General features: G+C 38.0%; 1 protein-coding gene across 1 annotated transcript in view; it reads left to right on the top strand.

The window, feature by feature from the left end:
- LPL (lipoprotein lipase) overlaps window positions 1–19982 on the top strand; it is a 33077-nt gene extending 13095 nt beyond the window's left edge. Inside the window, exons 2-10 of the mRNA XM_060763665.2 lie at window positions 670–845; window positions 1819–1998; window positions 5178–5289; window positions 7368–7601; window positions 10201–10443; window positions 14064–14184; window positions 15973–16155; window positions 17360–17462; window positions 19930–19982. Of these exons, the coding sequence (XP_060619648.2) occupies window positions 670–845; window positions 1819–1998; window positions 5178–5289; window positions 7368–7601; window positions 10201–10443; window positions 14064–14184; window positions 15973–16155; window positions 17360–17447 (1337 nt within the window). The 3' untranslated portion in view covers window positions 17448–17462; window positions 19930–19982. The remainder of the gene's footprint in view (window positions 1–669; window positions 846–1818; window positions 1999–5177; window positions 5290–7367; window positions 7602–10200; window positions 10444–14063; window positions 14185–15972; window positions 16156–17359; window positions 17463–19929) is intronic.
- The last annotated feature ends 3250 nt before the right edge of the window (window positions 19983–23232 follow it).

The raw sequence follows: 23232 nt of genomic DNA, 5'->3' as shown, positions 1-23232 counted from the left end.
TTACAAGATTTAAGTATTGCAAATGCATTCCTGTTTGCCTTTGGAATTGGGGCCTCCAGGGTCAAGGCTTACCCCAAGCTACAAACACTAGACTGTGCTGGATGGGGAGTGTTACCCCATCCAGCACAGAATTAATCCCTTTTTCCTGATCTGCTTTTTGACTCATGAGGATCATATCAGTCTTACCTGGATTAAGCTTCAGTTTCTTCACTCTCTTGCAGTACATCACAGACACCACATACCCAGGGTTAAAATCTTGTGGTGGCAGGACTGCTGACATTTTGGGGAGCAGGGTGAGCTCCCAAAGCCAGGGAGCAGGGTGAGCTCCCATCTGTCAGCCCCAGCTTCTCCTGCAGGGACATGAGAGAAGCCGCCCACAGCTTCATTTGACTTCGGCAGAGATATAAGAGATAGGTGTCATACTATATGGTACTGGCAACCAGAATTTAGTGGTCTGTGATAACCTCTCTATAGAAACATGCATGGGCGAAACTAGCCCTTTTCGACTGTCACTGATAATCAGCACAAGGTTTTAACCCATTGCATCAATGGGGGCTCCTATTGTCCTAATAGGATCAACTATTCTGTGTATACAGTCAAGAATGGCAACATGATTTTCTGATGCACCTTGTTTTAAAATTATTTCTTATTATTCTGTTTTTGTTCCAGGAGACATTACAGAAAAAAAGAGAGACTTCAGTGACATTAAGAGCAAATTTTCTCTAAGGACACCTGAGAAGACTGATGAGGACACTTGTCTCATTGTTCCTGGGGAGGAAGCAAGTGTAGTGCAATGCAGCTTCAACTATACAAGCAAAACCTTTGTGGTGATACATGGATGGACGGTAAGAGGGCTTGGGCACATCTCCAAATCTTTTAGTTGGAATTCCCAGACTTGGTTGAATTGAATTAGAGGCCCAGTGGTTAACTTGTTACATAATACTCAAAAGTTATGCCACTTTATTACTGCTTTATAAGAGTTGCTTTATTTCTGAGTGGACTTTGTTGCCCTTTGTGTCTGTTTGGTGTTATTAAAAGTCTTTTGGCTCTTACAGTATACATTTTTTTCTAGCAACTGTTACTCATTTAGGAACTTCTGTTTAGGAATGGCAAAAACACACTACACTGTTTCATCATATCTCTGACAAGAATTGCTTGGCTGGATCAATTGCATGGGTTGTTCTCATAGCAGTTTGTATGGTATCATAATACTGTTACTGTATAGCATGAAAGGACCCTTTTTGCTCTTGCTGTTTAAAAGCTATTTAAACTACTATCACAATTTAGGACAGTGAATTTCTTCGTCACTGAATAGCCTGCCCTCTATGAATTTGTTGAAATTTAGCCATATTTACTGCTATGACACAGTCAGCCAATAAAATATCATCATCCTTCATGATCTGCTCTGAAAATCTTTAAAAATGATAACCTCCCTACTGTATATTGAGAGTGCCTTGGACAGCGAGAAGATCCAACCAGTCCATACTTCAGGAAATAAAGCCTGACTGCTCATTGGAGGGAAGAATATGGGAGGCAAAGATGAAGTACTTTGGCCACATCATGAGGAGACAGGAAAGCTTAGAGAAGACAATGATGCTGGGGAAAATGGAAGGAAAAAGGAAGAGGGACTGACGAAGGGCAAAATGGATGGATGGGATCCTTGAAGTGGCTGGCTTGGCCTTGAAGGAGCTGGGGGCGGTGACAGCCGACAGGGAGCTCTGGTGTGGGCTGGTCCATGAGATCACAAAGAGTCGGAAATGACTGAACAAATGAACAACAGAACTGTATATTGAAGCTTCTTGTTTTCTTATATTCCAGGTGACTGGCATGTACGAGAGCTGGGTGCCAAAGCTAGTAAAGGCACTGTACACAAGGGAACCCTACTCAAATGTAATTGTGGTTGATTGGTTGGCTTTGGCCAGTTTACATTATCCTGTATCTGCTGCCTACACAAAGATGGTGGGAAAAGATGTTGCCACATTTGTTAACTGGATGGAGGTGAGTCATATTTGGTTCTGAGACAGCACACATATTTTTGGAAAATGGAAATCTCCATAACCTTTTCAAGATTTTATGATGTTTGGAAAGGCATGACCTTGTTAGAAGTCATAACCTTTTGAAAATGGTGCCATAAACTTTTTGATAATTTGGTATTCACCAGCATTCATACAAGGCAACTAGGTTTCTCGGCTGTTAAACTGATGTACCTAGGCATGTCTTTGAACTGTTAGGGACAAAATATGCCAGTGCACGAAGCACACACACACATACATAGCAGAGTTTCAGAAGTGTTATTTTCAGTTGCCCAAAACATCTACTCTCCCTTAAAATGTATTTGTCTTTAAATCATGCTCTCAAGACATATGTTAAAAGTAATATAGTTGGTTTACTGCCAAACTTCGTGCATTCAGCATACAGGTTCTTTGCATATGAATCCAGTTACAAGTAGATTTGAAGTAATTTTCTGTGTAGTTAACACAGGGCGTCTTTCTCATAATCAACAGTCCATAATCTAAAATATCTCTCTGTTCTGAGAGTCTAATAGAGTCTCTATCTAGTCTAAAAATCCAATGGAGTCTCTAAGCATATTGTTCCTACTGAAGTCTAAAGCATACAGTTCCTACTGAAACCTCTAAGCATACATCTGTTCCTACTGAAGTCTCTAAAGCAGGGGTCCTCAAACTAAGGCCCGAGGACCAGATACGGTCCTCCAAGGTCATTTACCCGGCCCTCACTCAGGGTCAACCTAAGTCTGAAATGACTTGAAAGCACACAACAGCAACAACAATCCTATCTCATCAGCCAAAAGCAGGCCCACAATTCTCACTGAAATACTAATAAGTTTATGTTTGTTAAAATTGTTCTTCATTTTAATTATTGTATTATTTTTAAGTATTTTTGCACTACAAATAGGATATGTGCAGTGTTCATAGGAATTCATTCGTGTTTTTTTTTCTTCAAATTATAATCCGGCCCCCCAACAGTTTGAGAGACTGTGACCTGGCCCTCTGTTTAAAAAGTTTGAGGGCCCTTGCTCTAAAGCATACCGTTGTGCTGGCATCGGAATGCATACATGTCCTACAGTCTTCTTAAAGGCATACTGTTTCTAAAATGGAGTCTGAGTCCTGAGCAAGCCCAGTTCTGATCACATGGTCTGCAGCCCCTCCCACAACAAGGAGTTAAGGAAAACTCCACACAAAGACACACATATACAATACAGTAAGCAATCTGAATTATATGCATAACAAATAACTAGTGGAGGGTTGAGAGGGTTGCTACTTCCAACCCATTTGGAGGAGGGGTTAAATAAGTAGAACATGGTGAACATGACCAACTTGTGCATCTCAAAGCATTATTATGGAATGAGTGGTATCCCTTGATGCAAGTCTTGTTGAACTATATATCATGTAGGGCTGCAGGGAGGATCATTAATTTAACTGCTTTCTCTTAGGGAACAAACTATACATGTTATGTCCAAGCATATTGGAAAAAAAACCTACCTTGATCTTTTCTAAGATTACCAATTCTCTTTACATAGGAAATATTTAAGACAGAGAAAGATCAAAACAATTAAAAGTCCAGCTACAAATATAAAGTACTCCAACAATTATTGTATTACTGACCTTTATAGAAGTGCAAATCATAGTGCAGTATGAGTCATAGAAACTATAAAATGTTGTTATGATTATGCAAAACCTGTTTTTACCAAAAGTAAACATATTTGGATGCTTGAGTTACAAATAAATTAGTCTTAACTGGAGAAAGGCCGACAATGGGGAAATATGCTCACCTGTCACTTGAAACCCTTTCTAGAATAGGGATGTTCTTTTAAGAACCAAATTTGAAGATTGTGGATATGGTTGGTAATGGGTGGTATCACTTTAATGTCTCTCTTTTCTTGGGTTCCACTTGGACTCTGTTCCAGGGAATGTCTTATCCCTAATCAAGCACTTACAAATTCCAGATTGACATTAGATCTTAAATCCAGTTGCTACTTCCTGTTAAAATATACTTAGTAACTCCTGGAAACTTACATAATAACAGTGATGAAATGCACCACTCAGTAGTTGATTTATTGGGTGTCCTTTTGCACAGGGCGACTCATATTTTTCCACTCATGACTCATTTTGACCTGAAAGATGCCTCTACCTGGGGTATATAAAATAGGTATAAAAATTAAACATTTGCTGATAACAAATCAGCAATTTCAAGGCTTGCTAAACAGGCTTATTTTCCTTTCTGTGGAATACAGCTGAGACATCTTTTGCAGAGTCTACTGTACACAGAACACTGCACAACTGATTCATGTAAATGTCTAAAATAGCCACTGAAAACTTACTGTTGCCAAATTTTTGGGGACCCCGACATTGAGTTAAGACCCTATTTAAATATAAATAAATATAATAATATTTTATTTTAAGTTTAAGAAGCTAGAACTTAGATCTATAACTAAGCCAGTATACTTTACTTCCTCTGGATTTGCCTGTGAAAACCATGGCTCTTCTAAGACGAGGTGAGAATTGTGCAACCCATGGATTGCATATTGCTTTTTCGATCTCAGAAATCTTTTCCAAGTTCCAAAACTTTTTTTAAATGGAAGTAGTTAGCTTCTAAAGCCTCAATCTATTCCTGGAGGCCTCCAAGAATGTTGGGATAATCTAAGACTTCATCCCACAATTTTCCCCAAACCTCATCCCCCAGGGCCCTTCCACACAGCCCTATATCCCAGAATATCAAGGCAGAAATTCCCACATTATGTGAGTGCAGACTCAGGTAACCCAGTTCAAAGCAGATATCGTGGGATTTCCTGCCTTGATATTCTGGGATATAGGGTGGTGTGGAAGGGCCCCCAAAACATTTCAGCAACTGACCAAAACATATGTGGCATGACCTGCTATAAAGATGCAAGGTACTGGGATGTATATGTTGCTGATTTGAGTGGGTCATACCAAATTAATTTGTTTTTATATAAGAAAATGACATCCTCTTGTAAAACCAAAAGTCCTACTGCACACCGTCTTGCGGTTGAGTGGAACTGTGGCAGGTTTCCTGCTCTTCTGATAGCATTTGTGTTCTGTAATGACAGCCTTATTAAGCACTTGCTGCATCTCTTCATCTGTTATTTAAAAGTCAGGAAGTACTTTAATAGAAATATCTCTTAAAATTGTCATTCCTAGGAGCAGTTTGGTTATTCCTTGGACAAAGTCCACTTGCTGGGATACAGCCTTGGTGCCCATGCTGCTGGTATTGCTGGAAGTCTGACTGATAAAAAGATTAATAGAATCACTGGTAAGCAAATCCTGGCATTCAGTCAAGAAACACAAGGTGTAATTCTAAGATTCCTTAAATGATAGCAATGTTACAATGTGGAATACTAGTATAACTAAACATATAAGTTCTATACGGTTCTGGCCCAGCTTATTTGTCCGAATGCATCTGCCCCTACACCCATCTCGCAATTTAAGATTATCCGGGGAGGCCCTGCTCTCGCTCCCGTCAACAGCACAAATGCGGCTGGCGGGGACGAGGAGCAGGGCCTTCTCGGCTGTAGCCCCCCACCTATGGAACACACTCCCAAAGGAGGTAAGATCTCCCTCTCTCCCGACCTTTAAAAAAAATTAAAATCATGGTTCTGGGACCAGGCCTTTGGACAATAGATGTATGTAGCTTTTTAGAGGGACAAGGACTTGAATTGCGACTTGACTGATGAGATTGTTCTGTGGTTTTAATGACTATTTTGATGATTGGTGGTGTACTGTTTTTAATATGATTGATGTCTAATGTGTCATTCTCTATGTGTAAAGCGCTTTGAGTCCCCTTGGGGTGAGAAAAGCAGTATATAAATACTGTAAATAAATAAATAATAAATAGGACACTATATTGATAATGTTGGGAGGACAGTAGTATTAAAATAGTTTATTTTCAAGTTTAAGGACCATTATCATTCAGATACCACATTCAAATCATGCAGATATTGTTCTAAATGCAAATATTCCTCCCCATTAGAGTAGTTCTGTGTATTCAATGGAGAATTCAACTGACTTAGTGAGTTTACTCCAGTTAATCTAATGTTCATAATCTTGTTGTTAATTTTTGTTACTTGATTGTGCTGTATTTTGTGTTTGATATTGTTTGTATGTGTTAATTGTTTATTCCACTAAATAATAATAATAATAATAATAATAATAATAATAATAATAAATTTATTTATACCCCGCCATTTATACCCCAAAGGGACTTGGGGCAGCTTACATGAGGCCAAGCCCATCAAATACAAATGCATCAACAAAGCAAACAAGCAAATAAAACAATATAAAAATATAACAAAACATATAAGCAATAACACACAAGAGATTTAAGATTTAATAGATTATTTTTTAAAAAACACTGGGCGTGTACAGAGTAGGGTATGTCTATGTATTTTATTGTATTGCACCTATTGTATTGTTTAAGTTGTAAGCTGCGTCGCCTGGGGAGAGGGAGCGGGATATAAATAAACCTTTTAAATATATTATTATTATTATTGGAACTAATAATTGGATCTAGGCCTTTGTGAAGTGAAGAATGGCCTACTAATTTTTCTTAAAACAAGAAAATGCCATCTTTCTGTGTAGCCATTGTTTTGAGTGGGAATTGTGGAGTACATTCTTCTAAAAGAAGGATCTGTTAATAAGTTCTTGGCCTTTCAGATGGGTACTTACTTGGGTTATTTAATAGTGTGTTAGTAATAAGCAGCCTTCAGAAAACAATTAGGCAATTCATGTACACGAGACAGAAACCAAATATTCTAAAACTGTAAGCTACTTGACATTTCAGAAAGATTTTAAAGTCTTTATGTAACATTTTCATAATCGCTTTCTGGGTTGGCTGTAATGACATGTTTTTTTTCTGAACTTTTTTTCCTTGGTCATTGTACCCACTTAGGTGTTTTTTTTTTAAATGATAGATTAAGGCAATTGTTTTCTAGTTGTGAATGCAGATAACTATTTTTGGAACCACTTATTCAGTGAGTTTTTAAAACAGCCTAGCTTAGATGTCATTTTTTTATAGTATTTCCTGATGCTCCTCCCTGACTGTTTTGGAGCACAGAACAGCTAACACTGAAAGAATTTTAATTAAACTGGTGTTGGTGGGAATGAGTTAAGTGTGTGAAGAAATGTTTGTCTCTAATCCTACCTTTTCTTAGGATGTATCTCTCACTCAGTGGAAAATAGTGGGTGCAATTGAGAGTCATTAATTTGGCTATAACTTGACGAATGAGATATAGGCTGTGTTTTCAAGAGTTCTGGCTAACTTTACTGTGCGTTTGACTGTAACCATATGCAGACAATGAATTGACTTTCTCTTCTGTTGTCCTTCTTACATAGGTTTAGATCCTGCAGGACCTCACTTTGAATATGCTGAGGAATCTGTACGCCTTTCTGCAGATGATGCTGTCTTTGTAGATGTCCTGCACACTTATACAAGGGGCACACCTGATCGCAGTATTGGGATACAGAAACCTGTTGGGCATATTGATATCTACCCTAACGGAGGTGGATTTCAACCAGGTTGCAATTTTGTAGAGGCAATACGACTGATTGCTGAATCAGGGCTTCAGGGTAAGCATTCAACTGAATGGCAATAAAAGCATAAATATAATTAAAACAGAATGTCAATTTATTTTATAAAATATGCCTTTTTGAAAATTGCTTCTCTGCATTGGATACCTAATAAGATTATCCATTCATTCAGTAGTCTTACTTAGCTACTTCCTGCATTGTCACCTTTCTGTTTGCTGAAAATTTGGTTTTCAGATCAAATTGCCAACAACAATGAAAATATAAAGCATTTATACATTTATTTATTTTGTTTGTGTCCTACTCTTTTTTTTCTTTGAATGTGCATAATTCCATTTTAATTTCATTTTTTAAATTTCATTTTTTTAATTTCATTTAATTTTATTTTTATTCGTATTTTGGATCAAATTTGTTAAATTTGTGCATACAAAGTGACATAAGAGACATGCAGGAAAGGTGGGGAGGATTTCGAAAACTGAAACACTGACCAATCATTTTCGTTAAGATTCTGTAACATTTGGATGCCTCCCAAGGTCAGTTTAATTTTCGGTATAAGCATTAAGCAACTTTGGTAAAGCGAAGAAAACATGAAGTGCTTTAAAAAACCTTTTTCTTTGGCCTGATTGCCATAGGGAAGGCACTGTGGTCAGGACTAAAGTTTATGGGCAGGAGACTGAGAACACAGCCATCTTACACATAGTTTGGGAAAGTAAGGCCCCCTGTGTCAGAGAATGCAAAAGGCCCTGCCCTAAACTACATTTCCCAGAATGCAATGCTAAGCATCTGAAAGCACCAGTGAGGGCTGCAGCAGCCAGCTGTTTAGTCAGGCTAATAGTAATAAATAAAATTGTTGAATCTACAAAAAGGACTATAAGTAAGTAATAGTATAAATCTGTGCTATGTTGAAGTTATGTGGTTGTGTGTCAAGGTGATTGCTGTTGTCGCATTTTGAGGGGATAAATTGTTTTTGTCTAAATTAAAAATCTCCAAAAATTGGTAGATATATGAATCTTTCTTAAACTTCTGGGAATTGATGTGCAGGTTATCTTGTGTATCTTGTATATAAAATTCAAGTAGATAGCTCTTGTAGTTTTTTTTAAATGTTGTTTATAATTTTTTTGAAAGTTTTCCCAAAATCTGTAGATAAGTGAAATGTTCTGAAACGTGGTGGGGTAACAGTGGTAAATGTGTTCCAACATTGTAGCAACTTTCACTCCAATAGCTTTAAAAATGAGGGAGAAAGGAGCTACTGAAATTTCCCCAATTTTAGTAATTTAATTATGTGCATGCGCAATTACTGTAACGAAATTACTGTAACGAAATTTCGTTACTCTCGTTATAGTAATGATTGGGGTAAATTGTAGAGGTGATAAGGAAATATGATGTATATACTCAGCTTGATCAGTTTATCAGTTTTTATCATGTCTTATCATATTTATTTACTGTACTGTTATAAGTGTATTATTTTAACTTACTGCGTGGAGTGTAATTGGGTCTTGTCAGGCCTCGTTGTTTCTTATTGTGATATGGCCTAAGGGCTAATCAAAAAAATTACTACTACTAAGCATACTTTACAAACACTTTAGAAATGAAGCACTAGTGCCTGCCCAGTTTTGTTAGTACTTTTGAACATTTTTTAATGGATTACACATCCCTAATACTTACAGTATTACTTAACAAAAGAATACAATTAAAACACAGGATAATTAAGGCTACTAGAATCAAATTAAAAGCACAGTTTAAAATGCAGTTATCTCCAAATTTACTATGCTTTAAGAGTACTTCTTTGTCATCCTATGGCTTTTTTGATACATCAGCTGCAAATTAGCCTAACCCACATCATTTAACAAGCCAGTGCCAAGCAATTGACAATCTATTTTGCTCAATCGGTCCTGAATTAGCTGAATGTTTTTCACCAACAATAAATTATTAGAACATAGGATATAGGTTTTAATTAAAGAACTGTGGTATCTAAAGATGCCAAAGAAGTAAATATACAGCATTGATTATTAACTTTGATAGCAGTTTTAATTACAGACCATGAAAACTAGCCTTCATGAATCCTTGAACTAGAGCTTGCCTTTTAAAAACCCACATTTTGGGTATGATTTTTAGAGCAAAAATACTTTTAAAACCAAGGCAATATTTGTCGAAGGCTTTCATGGCTGGAATCACTAGGTTCTTATGGGGTTTTTCGGGCTATAGGGCCATGTTCTAGAGGCATTTCTCCTGACGTTTCGCCTGCATCTATGGCAAGCATCCTCAGGCAATATTTTCTTGACATCTTTGACTGTCTCTGCAGAACTATGTGCTCATTTACACTGCCTTTGCTTAACCCTCTTCTGTTATCATGTAGTTAGTCCTGATAAGCAATAGAGCATTATATCATCCTTCTTGAAACCATGGGATCCCTAATTAGGAAGGTTAATGAGGAAGTGTTAGTCAAGTAGTGGTGAGGAGGAGCAGCCCAGAAGAATTAACAATTTGGAAAAACAATGGTGCTAAGCATGATTTAAAAAAAACAAACAAACCAAATGATATAATCTGTTTACTTTTCAGGAAAAAAAGAACTCTGATCAGTTAAAACTGGACATCTCTATACTTCGGTATTAATTCAGTATTTGTTCATTTTTCTTTAAAGATGCCGATCAGTTGGTGAAATGCTCTCATGAACGTTCCATCCATCTTTTCATTGATTCCCTCTTGTATGAAGAAAAGCCAATTATGGCATACCGCTGTAACTCAAAAGAAGCATTTGAAAGAGGGCTCTGTTTGAGCTGTCGAAAGAACCGCTGCAACAATTTAGGCTACAAAGTCAACAGAGTGAGAAGCAAGAGGACCACAAAAATGTATTTGAAGACTCGCGCACAAATGCCTTACAAAGGTAAGAGGACCTGCGAGTTGTCATGGTGATTTGCAGGGAAACACTTCTCCAATGTCATTATGGCAATGCCATTTCCTGGCATGAAAAAAACAAATTGGCTCGAACAGGCCCGTAGCCAGGATTTTGATTTTTGGGGGAGGGGGGGGGGAGGGTGAGTTTGTTTCGGGGGTGGGGGGCTGAGTCTGAGTGAAAGAGGGTCTACCCTAGCAAACCTTTTGCATTGTTACCCCAATACCCCCATGCATATGGGATATATTGAGTATGGTGATCAGATCATGATATGAATAAACATAAGTTTAAATAATGCACCAGTAAGGCCTTTTTGCAAAGCACCATGAGAATTTCGGGGGGGAGGGGTTGAAGCCCCTCAAGCTCCCCCCCCCCCCCCGGCTACATGCCTGGGCTCGAACCACAAGTGAGAAAAAGGTCTGCTTTGCGGGTCCCCATAAAATGAAATAATTTTAAAAAACAGTTTCACTATCTCTGTTTTAAGTAGCAGTTTCATAATTCTCAAATTGACTGAGACGTAGTCCCAGTAAACTTTAATATTTTCATAATGTCAACCATGTTTGAGGTTGTGTTTATTTATACCAGAACTAGCCGTCTCCTGCCACAGTTGCTGTGACCCAGTCTGTGTATATGTGTTGTGTTGTGTGTGTGTATATATGTGTGTATATATTTATGTATGTGTGTTTGCGTATATACAGGGTGCAGCAGCATAACTTCCTTTTTTCAAAACTTAATAAAACCCATTGTATAATTCAGATTTTTTTATATAATGTAGGCACATACCTATAGTTTTGTTTTACGTAGTTTTGAAGATCAAATTAGGTAGGTGATGTCCCCCATTCTCCATACACTGAGTAAACTGATTTCTGGTGTTTGTCATGACTCTTGCCAGCCTAGCAGGCATTATGTTGGCAATTTCTTCCTGGATGTTGGTCTTCAAATCTTATGGGGTCCTTGGACGGTCAGGATTTCAAAAAACCCCATAGAAAAAAATCACAAGGGCCAAATCTGGAGAGCGGGCCGGCCACTCCAAATCCGCTTGAAAAGTAGGCCTCACCGGCAAAAGCACGCTCCTCACTGTTCCAACGCACGATGGCGACTGAACTGTGTCAGGACAAAACTTTATACTCCCGCCTCTCGAACGAGACCACTAACGCTCTGCTACTTCTTCAACCGTCTTCAACCAGCATTTTAAAAAAGGAAGTTATGCTGCTGCACCCTGTATATGTGGTTATGCACATGCGTTGTATTGTATATTTTCTTTTTTGGCTTTTTAAGTCTCTTCTGCTGTGTTTTTCAATGTTTTTATGAGTGATGGTCACTCGTTGGCCCCAAATGTGTATTGTGTCCAAATTTGGTGTCAATTCAACCAGTGGTTTTTGAGTTATGTTAATCCCACGAATTGACATTACATTTTTATTTATATAAATTTCATGCACTAACATGGTTGTCAAAACTATCAGACAAATTTTGAGCATGTTCAATTGTTATTACAGCTCCTTTTGTCTTGAAGGAAATGAAAAGTTGCATTTCAGAGCACATGTATTGCAGAATGGTTTACTGTAACTTGTTGATTAGTCTTTATGAAACGAAAGCTTGCATCTGCAATTGGACAAAACCATTCACAACTTAATGTTTTCTTTTCCTATACATTTGTGTGGATCTACTATTATAAATAAAGCATGTGTGATAAGAGCCAATCATGGAAGGATTCATATTTTGCACATTCCAGAATGCATACTTAAGACATTCAGGGGAATTTAAGTACTTCAGTGTGAGATTCTTGGATTAACTTCAAACAACATGGCATTACTCTCCCACTTGTAAATACTGTATAACAGAAGCAGCTTTAAGACTACAGTATAAATGGCTTTTGCATCCTCTGGTTACACCGTACCATGAAAGAAATGAGTGCCATGACTGTCATTCAAAAGTATCACTGTGGATGGATGGGATGACTGATACAAAACTGCAGCTATAATAAGGTTTTCTTACACCAAAGGAGGACACTATGTCCCTCCCGCACTAAAATCTTCCATGCTAAAATAGCCTCTAAACTCTTATTTGATACAGCCATATGGTGTGAAAATTTGACTGTAAATCTAGACAGAGTGCAAGCAAGGTTTATATGAGATATTCTAAATTTGACTTCTTGTATACTAAATGTGTTCCAACTCCTAGAAATGGGTGAATACTCATTGAGTACTAGGACCTGGACTCTGAAAATGAACCTGTGGTTAAAAACAGTGGTATTTAAACTGGGGACTGGTTTATTATTTATTTATTGATTGATTTATCGTGTCAGGAACAAACCAAACAGTTGTATTGCATTTTTAAAAAACAAACAAAACACAAAGTTTGCAAGCTTGGTAGTTGATTAAATGTCCTTTGACCAGAAGCTGGCCACTTGGAATGCCTCTGTTGTTACTATAAGAAAGTTCTCCATTGTGCATGTAGCAGGGCTCAGGTTGCATTGCACCAGATGGTCTGTGGTTTGCTCTTCTCCACACTCACATGTTGTAGATTCCACTTTGTAGTCCCATTTCTTAAGGTTGGCTCTGCATGTTGTGGTGCCAGAGGGCAGTCTGTTCAGTGCCTTCCAAGTCGCCCAATCTTCTGTGTGCCCAGGGGGAAGTCTCTCATTTGGCATCAGCCATTGATTGAGGTTTTGGGTTTGAGCCTGCCACTTTTGGACTCTCGCTTGCTGAGGTGTTCCAGCGAGTGTCTCTGTAGATCTTAGAAAACTATTTCTTGATTATTAAATATATTATTATTATTATTTAAAACTTTTATATACCATTCTTCTCAACCTCCGTGGAGGGACTCTGTTACATCTCCTCCCTTATAAAGACTCCAAACTCCTTTGAGCAAGGAAGATTAAATGGAAAGTGATCTCAGTTGGACTATCTGCACCCCTTCTGCTCCATTTGGGATTCAAAATGGCACAAGATTCCCTGAAGCAAAAGTTGAGGGACATTGCCCTGGGAGAGCTTAGAGCCTGCTTAAATTCACCATGATCCCCCAGAGCCTTAAACTTGTCATACAGAGAGCTATTTAAGACAGGCAAATACCTAAAAGGCCTTACAGTGATAAAATAGTGCAGACTCTTTACAAAGGCGAGATTAAACGTATTTCCCTCTGAGCTGTTAAGAGGCAAATTGTTTGCAATTCCTTACTTCCAAAGACTATGTCCCTGTGAAAGAAATAAAGTAGAAACAATAAAACACATTGTATTGAAGTGCTGCTATTACACAGTGTAACGTAGTCAACTTTTATATCCAATTTTGTCCCTCATAAGCAGCCATCCCCTCGCAGGGGATTGTTAGATATCTTTTAGAGGACAAGTGCCACAGAGTGACCCTCATAGTGGCAAAATTCCTCATAGTGGCAACAAGGCTGAGAAAGAAACTAATCTCGGATAGGGGTATTACTTGAAATCATGTATATTAATCTTTGACAATGAGATGGGAGAATTAATTAATGTTTGTTCACTGATGGGTCTATGGATTGTGATAAATGTTGTTGTTGTTGTTGATACAAAGCTGTGCTGTTTTAATAATCACACCTTCATCTCTTCATTTCTTGTTTTATTGTTCTTTTTTGCTGCTTAGTTTTTCATTACCAAGTCAAGATCCACTTTTTTGGAAAGGTGAACACCACTAAGACAACCCAGCCACTCCTTATCTCTCTGTACGGCACTAAGAAGGAAAGCGAGAACATTGATTTTGTACTGTGAGTATCAACAGAGACATGTGCACTTGTGTTAGCTTATAGAACAATGCATTTTCAGAATTTTAAATTACATTATGACTTCCAAACTTTCCTTCAGTTTGCGGTTATTAATGATAACCTGAAATTGTCTATGGAGTAGTAGAGAATGAAATCCACATGTATAAGAATATTCCTGTTTCTTGATGTACTATATTTAAAAAGCCATTACATTCTGTGTATTTCACTGGCAAAAGCAGCATATATGCTCCATTTCAGGTGTTACGGGATGCATATATTTTGAGAAGTTTAGAATAGTTTTACAGAAATGCCAAAACAAGAGCAATGATAGCTGTATTTCATTATCCCACTCCCAGCCCACATCTAGGAAGTATGCAAAAGGGGAAAATACATCATGCCTGTGTCTTCCTTTGGCATACTTACTTGGAGGCAAAAAAATAGAAAGGAAGATATTATTCATTTCTTTTTTTTTCTATTTGTGCACCTTTTGTATGAATTGTATATACACAGCTATGCAAAGGCTTTCTTTGCAGTCATGTACCTAAGCTGAGCATAGACATGTCACAGCACTGAGACCGGCCCTTCTATGGAGGTAGTTCTCAATTATAATTAAAGAATATGTTCAGGTTCTTCACATCTCTGGGAAGAGAATAAAGTTGGATTCCATTTTCTTTCTTTATTAATTGTGCCAAATTTACCACGTATAGTGAAAGTTTAAAGTTGCCTTTCTCATGTAGAAATATACAATGATGATAAACTATGAGTTGAGGTCTTGCAATGTGTTGCTTCTTATGTACACCAATCTCCCCTCCTTTTTAATTTTAAGGAATGATGAAGAGTCCATCTTTAAAAATTACTCATTGTTTAAATGCTCCTGTGCCTTGTAACTCTTGGCTGTCTTTGCACTTATATGCCCAAGTTCTTCTAATATCTAGAAACACAAAGATCATGATAATGAGACACGTAGGTTGCACCAAAATCCATCTGAAACAAAAGTTAGGGGGGTTTTTTGGTCGTGTCAGGAGCGACCTGAAAAACTGCAAGTCGCTTCTGGTGTGAGAGAATTGGCCGTCTGCAAGGACGTTGCCCAGGGGACGCCCGGATGATTTGATGTTTTTATCATCCTTGTGGGAGGCTTCTCTCATGTCCCCGCATGAGGAGCTGGAGCTGATAGAGGGAGCTCATCCACCTCTCCCCGGATTCGAACCTGCGACCTGTCGGTCTTCAGTCCTGCCGGCACAGGGGTTTAACCCACTGCGCCACTGGGGGCTCCATCACTGTTGTTACAAAAACAAATTTGAACTTTAGTTCTTGCATATGAAATCTGTGGCAGACACAGTCAAGTAACTTTAAGAAAACGTTGGGCATATGTGTTCTGTCTTTTTCTACATCCAGAATCTACCGGATTGTTGCTAACAGAGATTAATACCGTGGATAGAAATATTAGCACACTTTTTGAACATGTCTGGATGGATGGGCACTCTCAAATAACAAATTAGTTTCTTCCATATTCTCTAGTAAAGAAATGCTACTGCTAAATTTTACATTGGCGATTTGGTATATATGTATTTTATTTATATGTATTTTATATATGTATTTTATTTATATGTATTTTAATATTGTATTGTTGTATGATGTTTTAACTTGTATTAGTAGCATTGAGTCCTTGCTGTAAGCCAGTTTGAGTCCCTCTAAGGAGGTGAGAAAATCAGGATATAAAAGTTAAAAATGGGGAGCTGAACTTCTAAAAGATGTGAAATAAACAGTCTGGAACATACTTATTTTCAACAGGCCTGAGATCTCTACAAACAAAACCCATTCCTTCCTCATATACACAGAGGTTGATATTGGAGAACTGCTCATAGTTAAACTGCAGTGGGAAAAAGACTCTATTTTCAGCTTGACGGATTGGTGGACTACCCCTGAGTTTGGCATCCAGAGGCTCCGAGTCAAGGCCGGAGAAACCCAGAAAAAGTAAGGCAGATTGGATTTGTTGCAGAAAACAGAATAACATGCCATTGCATATCATAATTTCTATTGTTTATTTCATGGCATGATATAGTGGCTCGGGTGTTGGACTGGGACTTTGGGAGACTAGAATTTAAATCCGCACTTACTGGGTGACTTTGGGAAAGTCACACTCTCCCACTCATAGAGGAAGGCAATGGCAAGCTGCCTGGATAAATATTACCAGGAAACCCCCTATTCTGGATAAATATTACCAGAAAGCCCCTATGCTAAGTTTACCATTTGTTGGACTTGATATAAGGCACATAAAACAGCAGATCTATTACGAGTCCTCACTCACCCTCCAAGCAGAGATGAGACGGCAGTGACTCAATCTATTTTGTTTTTATTATGGGAACTCAGTGTTTGATTTGTGCTTCTTTTACATGAAATGGTAGAAATTATTTTGGGTCCTGAGCAAAGGGGAAAACAGGATGTAAATTAATAAATATTTGAATTTGGCCTGGTGTATTCCAGCTGTATGCTTTTCTAACCTATCTTCTACATTTCTTAATTTTAGAAATTGATTAATATTGATTCTCTCATCATTGGGAGCCTGCCCTCTTAAATTAATATTACACTCCCATTCATCACATTTGGAGAGCCAGTGTGGTGTAGTGGTTTGAGAATTGGACTGTGGGCCCTTCCACACAGCCACATAACCTAGAATATCAAGGTGGAAAATTCCACAGTATCTGCTTTGAACTGGGTTATCTGATCCACACTGCCATATATACCAGTTCACAGCGTATTGTGAAGGATTTCATTCAGGTGTGGAAGCGGCCTAGGATTCAGGGTGACCAGTCTTTGAATCTTAGTTGGCCATGGAAATCCAATGGGCAAGTCACATTCTCTCAGCTTCAGAGAAAAGTAATGGCAAACCTCTTCTGAATACATCTTGCCAAGAAAACCCTGTGATAGGGTTGCCTTAAAAGTTGCCATAGGTCAGAAACCACTTGAAATAACAGAACAATAACAATAGAGTATGTTTCATTAAAAATTCCTGACTTGTAAATAAGTTGGTATAATTGATCAGTTACATAGTTCTAAGAAAATTATTTGTAAAATAATAATATTTTGGGAACATGTCAAATAGGCATTGCATTCAGGGTGGTGTGTTGGTAGTTACTCCAAGCACAGCTCTTCAGTAATTTCAATATGTTTTGTGCAGGTTGGTCTTCTGTTCTCCGAGTGGAATTTCTTATCTCAAAAAAGGAGGTGATTCTGTAGAATTCGTGAGATGCCATGGAAAAATATAATCACGGAGATTCATGGTAAGAACCTTGCGGCTGCTATACAGAATATGACTGAGAACTTAGTTTCTGCTTCCTCTTTCCAAATAGGGTTTGATGAGAAAAATAATAAAAATATAAATCATGCTGATCCATACTCAGTGTATAACTCTTTCCTCTGACATGCTAGTTCTTTATGTTCAGGTATTCTTACTACTCTTCTGCCCAACAAATACCTGAACACAAAGAAGTGTTCTGAAAATGAGAGTTGAGTTTTATGGTTCGGATGGGATTTAAGTGTCTTTAGAACAGTGCTACTCAAAGTGGTGGTCCGTGTATCAGTGCCAGTCTGCAAGCCATCAACTACTAGTCAACTGACAATTTTTGAAGAAAAATGAAAACTATAACCATAGGCAGAAATATTCCCTGCATACTGGAGGAAAAAAGTGTCAGGAACTATTGTCCCCTACTGTCCAATAAATTAAGAAGCCATTTGAGGACCTATGAGGTGTACAACTTCCCTATCTTTGCCTCATTGGGTGGGTATTAACTTCACATAACGTACTGCTCTGAAAATGTTTTCCATTCACCTAAGACATGCAGAGGCACAGATAGCAAATTCGTTTATACCTGTGAAGGTGAAGTTTGGAGAAATATCTGAACTGAAGCTATTGTTTTGTGGTACATCTTTTGACTTTAGGCTTTAGGAACTAGTAATAGTATCCAAGAGGGCCACAGTGATGCAGCGGGTTAAACCTCTAAGCTGCAGAACTTGCTGATCAGAATATTGGCAGTTCAAATTTGTGGGCGAGGTGAGCTACCATTGTTAGCTCCAGCTTCTGCCAACCTAGCAGTTCGATACATGCAAATGTGAGTAGAACAGTAGGTAATGCTTCGGAAGGTAACTTCTCCTTGCAGTCATGCTGGACACATGACCTGGAGGCGTCTACGGACAATGCCTCTCCTTGTCTTAGAAATGGAGATGAGCACCACCACCAAGAGTTGGACATATCTAGACTTAATGTCAAGGGGAAACTTTTACCTTTATTAGTATCCCAGCCCAACCATTGGGCAGATGAGTTATTTGGAGCCTCAAACAACAGATTTTGAGAATCACATTGTTTAATTTGTTTTTCTATAATTCTACTCCACAGCACAGAAATAAATTCTTGTCTAATTTTTATTCTCGTCGGCCTTAATAACTAGCCTGGCTTTGAGCACTGTATACTCAGACTAGATTGAGTGTTGCTGTTCCACTTCAGGAAGTATATTGTCCTGGCTGGGCTTTCATTTGTATCACAGTTGCACCAGGTTTAATGCAGTCTCCTCAGCACCTCATATTCAAGAGTAAAAAAATAATAAGCACTATGCATATTCTTAATTTGAAGAAGCACTAATTCCAACAAAACCCAACCACAAAATATCGTGAGATTTAATTACACACTTATTATCCTGAATCTGTTACTTTCAATTAGAGTAGACCCGTTGAATCGGTAGGATTTCCTTATGTTGTGACTCAATATTAGTTGTTTCTATAGGACTGCTGAAGTTGGCATTGACTAAAAAGTTTTAGGCTAACCTGTTTCTGGGAAGAAAACACTAGTTTCTGAACCTAATGTTTCCCTAATAACAGTAGTGGGAGAAAGCATTTGCAGGAGAGAATGTGTGGAGAGGATAATGACTGAGCAGATCTCCTTGTAGGTGCCACTTTTCTCCTACAAGTGCCTTGTTTATAGTTTATTTTTCCTTTCCCAAATCCAGTTCAGCTCAGGAGGAAAACAATCTGGAACAGATTTGCAGCAGCGTATGTGTAGTTCTCCCAAATATTAAGCATCTCTCCATTTTCTAATGATTCTGCCTGTAAACATTCTGCATCTTCAGTTCATGTTAAGTGAAAGATCAGCATTTAGGAAATGGGCGCAGTTCTGCACCAATTACGAATTGTTAATGCGGTTATTAAAATAGTGCCCATGGAATATAAAATTTCAGTGTAAATGTCATCATCATTATGGAGATAATAATAGGTTCCATTTCTAGACAGTTGAGAATTAACTCTATTATTCCTGGAATGCTTTAGTGCTATTTTTTAAATGCCTCATTCACTGCAACGTTTTCTTTTTAGCAGACTTTTTGCCAGCAGAATGCAATAATATTTAATGCCATTGAATTATATCCTAGGAAGCAGACCCCTGAGATAGAACTACACTATACACAACACATTTATCATAATTAACTGCTTAATATCCCAAAGGACCCTGGGAAATATAGTTTGGTGAGATTATCCAAATGTATTTAGGTCCTTGTTCAACCTCAGAAGTACAAGTTTCAGAGTTCTCTGTGGAGATGACATTACATTGATTTTTGAACTAGTTTAAATATCTGATTGTAGATATGTTCTCAGGCTATTGAGTTAGATCATTTAACTTTTCAGTGTAGTGCCTTATAGGAATTATAGATAACATCCTAATCTCTAAACATGTGGTATTCTTGTTTTTTTTTCTTTGTGCAGAGGCCTGGCAAGTTAATGGGACACTGGTGCTTGAGTTATTCGACGAATAAAAAGTGAATGAAGATACTCAGTTCCAGCAAAGGAATCCCCAACGTGTTGGATGATTAGGACTGAGTGCTTGGAAATACTTATTCGCCTTCTCTAATACTGCCAATGCTGTCTCTTTTTAACAGATTTTTATGTAAATCCAGTATGCAGCATTTGTTGTACTGGAGTTAAGTTGAGGATGCACCATCAGATGTATACCCATCCACTGATTCACGAGGAAGGTCACAGATGCCTACTTCCATACATGAATCTGGTTCAGGGTATTTTTTATATCATTGCAACACACGGGAAAAGAATACATTATCCAAGCTTTTGTTTTTAAAGTCTGAATGAGAAACCTTTTCCATATGGTGACCCAATACATTTTTGGGGAAAAGCTACAATAATTCTTGTGCTACTTGTAACAAAAGTTTTTCAATTTTTATAAGGTGTCATGTGTAAGAAAATACTATTTATTTAAAAGCTACATATTTGAGTGTTTTTAAGATTCTAAGTTTGTTCTTTTTATCTGCAACTGGATACCTTGCTGGGCAGTGTGCATTCAGTGAATTCATGCGTTTTTGTGTTATTTGCTGGCCGAACATTAACCATTTCTCTTAAATGGAGATTAGATATATTCCCATTATGTTTGTTCCTGTCACTTAGATGGGACTGAATGAATGGGAGCTCTTCTGTGTCATTAGTAGCTACATAGACTTCTCCATACAGTCTTTATATGAAAATAATATTTTCCACAAGAGAAACTAGCATTCCCCAATTTCTAGCTCTTTTAAATATGAATCCAGTGCATTTCCGATTTGGCTTCTAGTTCTGTACCAGATCAACCACTGTAAAAGGGCAGCTGACTGCTGAAGATTGTTGGAACATGGTTTTCATAATCAATTTTCATTAACTGTTACAAAGACACTATCTCACTATTTTGAGAACAGAGTCTGTTCCTAAATGATAAAGAGCACAGAACCTGAAAACAGTATTTGTTTGATATACAATGCAGTATTCTACATGCTGACGATGAGCAAACATAATACACTTTGAATCAAAGTCATGAAGACGTGGAAGAGCTTTCAAACAAGGAGGCAGTAGAAAAAAATGTTTAGCAAACTGAAAATTACTAACTTATTGATTGTAAACAGAATTGCAGCACTATACACCATAGATTAGGCATGGGCAAACTTCGGCCCTCCAGATGTTTTGGACTTCAAGTCCTACAATTCCTAACAGCCTCAGGCTCCTTCCTTTTTCTCTTCAGCCACTTAGGAATGGGCCTGAGGCCGTTAGGATTTGTGGGACTTGAAGTCCAAAACACTTGGAAGGCTGAAGTTTGCCCATGCCTGCCTTAGATGGTTTAGTAAGCCATATGTTTAATGCAAGCAATGAAAAGCATGTTTGCAGGAAGACAGTAGTTGAAGTTTTTTCCTCTGTTACCTGTTTTCCTGCCGTTCAGTATTTATTATAACAACTAATGCTTATCATTGAGAAATGGATGCAACACAAGGAAACAAAATATTTGAGAATTCCTTGAAAGAAAGAACTGATAATAAATCATTCTATCAAAAATAGTTTCCTAGTCCCTCAGACTTTAGACAGTTTTGAAATTTTTAAAACAAGAGTAATACATTATTCTTGATCAGGTCCATACTTCTATTTTTCAGTTGCCAAAAGAGTAAAGTTTGAAGCTTTGAGAGAAGTTGTCTTATGGATTGCATGTGTCAATACACAATCAAAACTAAGCACCGAAAGCACTTGATCACAAAATGGTGAAATGTTTTATATGTGTGAAAACATAACTTGGCTTGAACTGTTTCTATTTATTTTCTGTAAAATACATGTATATAAATGTGTGTAACAGTTAGTTTGTATATTTGGATGAAGTTATCAAGGCTATGTATGCATTTATACAGTCTAGTGGTATAGTCTCTGTATATAGCTCTCCCAAAGAAAAAAATCTATTATATATTGTATGAAAAATGTTGCAGTGGTCAACCTTTTTTTCAAAGACACATTTGTTTTGTATTGCATTGAATTCTGCAAACTTTGCTAAAAATAAAAAAAGTATTATGGAATAAAATAATTGGAATGATTTTTTTGTGGGAAACGGAAATATAGAAGGTGTCACAACACTAAAAAGGAAATCAGAACTTTGGTGGAATATGTATTGTCCCGCTCTGGTCATTCCACAGATATATAAACCCCTTTTCCTAATTCCAACAGACCTCACTACCTCTGAGGATGCTTGCCATAGATGCAGGCGAAACGTCAGGAGAAATGCCTCTAGAACATGGCCATATAACCCAAAAAAACCCTACAACAACCCTTTGGTGGAATAGTTGTTAAATAAAGTAAGTAATCCTGAACCGCATATTTGTAGTGTAAATATGATTGCCTTTACACCAATCACTTAATTTAAGGCATACCTGTGTAAACTGCAGCCCTCCAGCTGTTTTGGTCTTCAAATTCCAGAAGCACTAGCCAACTTGTCCAATGGCTGGGAATTCTGGGAATTGGGGGTCAAAACACTTGGAGGGCCACAGGTTGTCCAGGCCTGATTTAGGGTCATTATGCTGTGGACTGGCTCCAGATTGATTCTGATGGCAGGCAGATTAACAGGGCCAAATCCTCTGTGGTGCTGTCCAAATGGTCCAGCCAGGTTGAATGCATCAGCCCTACTGGGCTGCCACTCTTTATTGGTCACAGAGCTCCCTGTAATCAGCAAGGATGGGGTGGAGTGACCTCCTTCTTCTTAATGATTACATGGTACCACATTCTGGCCTCAGCAGATGCAACCATAACAGCTGGCTGCATGCAGAGGGGTCTATGGCCAGGAAGAAGTGGCAACATACACATGACCCATAATAAAATAATAATAAAACTTTATTTATACCCCGCCATCATCTCCCCAAGGGACTCGGAGCGGCTTACATGAGGCCAAGCACAACAACGCTTCAATAAAAACAATAAGCAATAAGCAAAATAAACAATACAATTAATATAACTCATACATGGACAATGACACACAAGGTTTTAAAAACTTATGGCCGGGCCAGATGTAATAGTTAAAACTTTAAAAATAAATGCTGGACATGAACAGAGGTAGGATGTATCTGGAAGAAGGGTTTTAAACAAAAAGTAGAGAGCAACCCAACGGGTAATTAAAGTGCTTCTCAGGATATTTTGCAGGGAATTATACTGGAACAGCCACGTTTTCAGGCTCCTCCTAAAGACTGCCAATGTTGGGGCATGCCTGATATCCCTGGT

Source organism: Anolis sagrei, chromosome 2 (genome assembly GCF_037176765.1).
Source record: "Anolis sagrei isolate rAnoSag1 chromosome 2, rAnoSag1.mat, whole genome shotgun sequence".
Taxonomy (NCBI): Eukaryota; Metazoa; Chordata; class Lepidosauria; order Squamata; family Dactyloidae; genus Anolis; species Anolis sagrei.
Note: the sequence above shows the minus strand (reverse complement) of the source record. Positions and strands in the feature narration are given on the sequence as shown.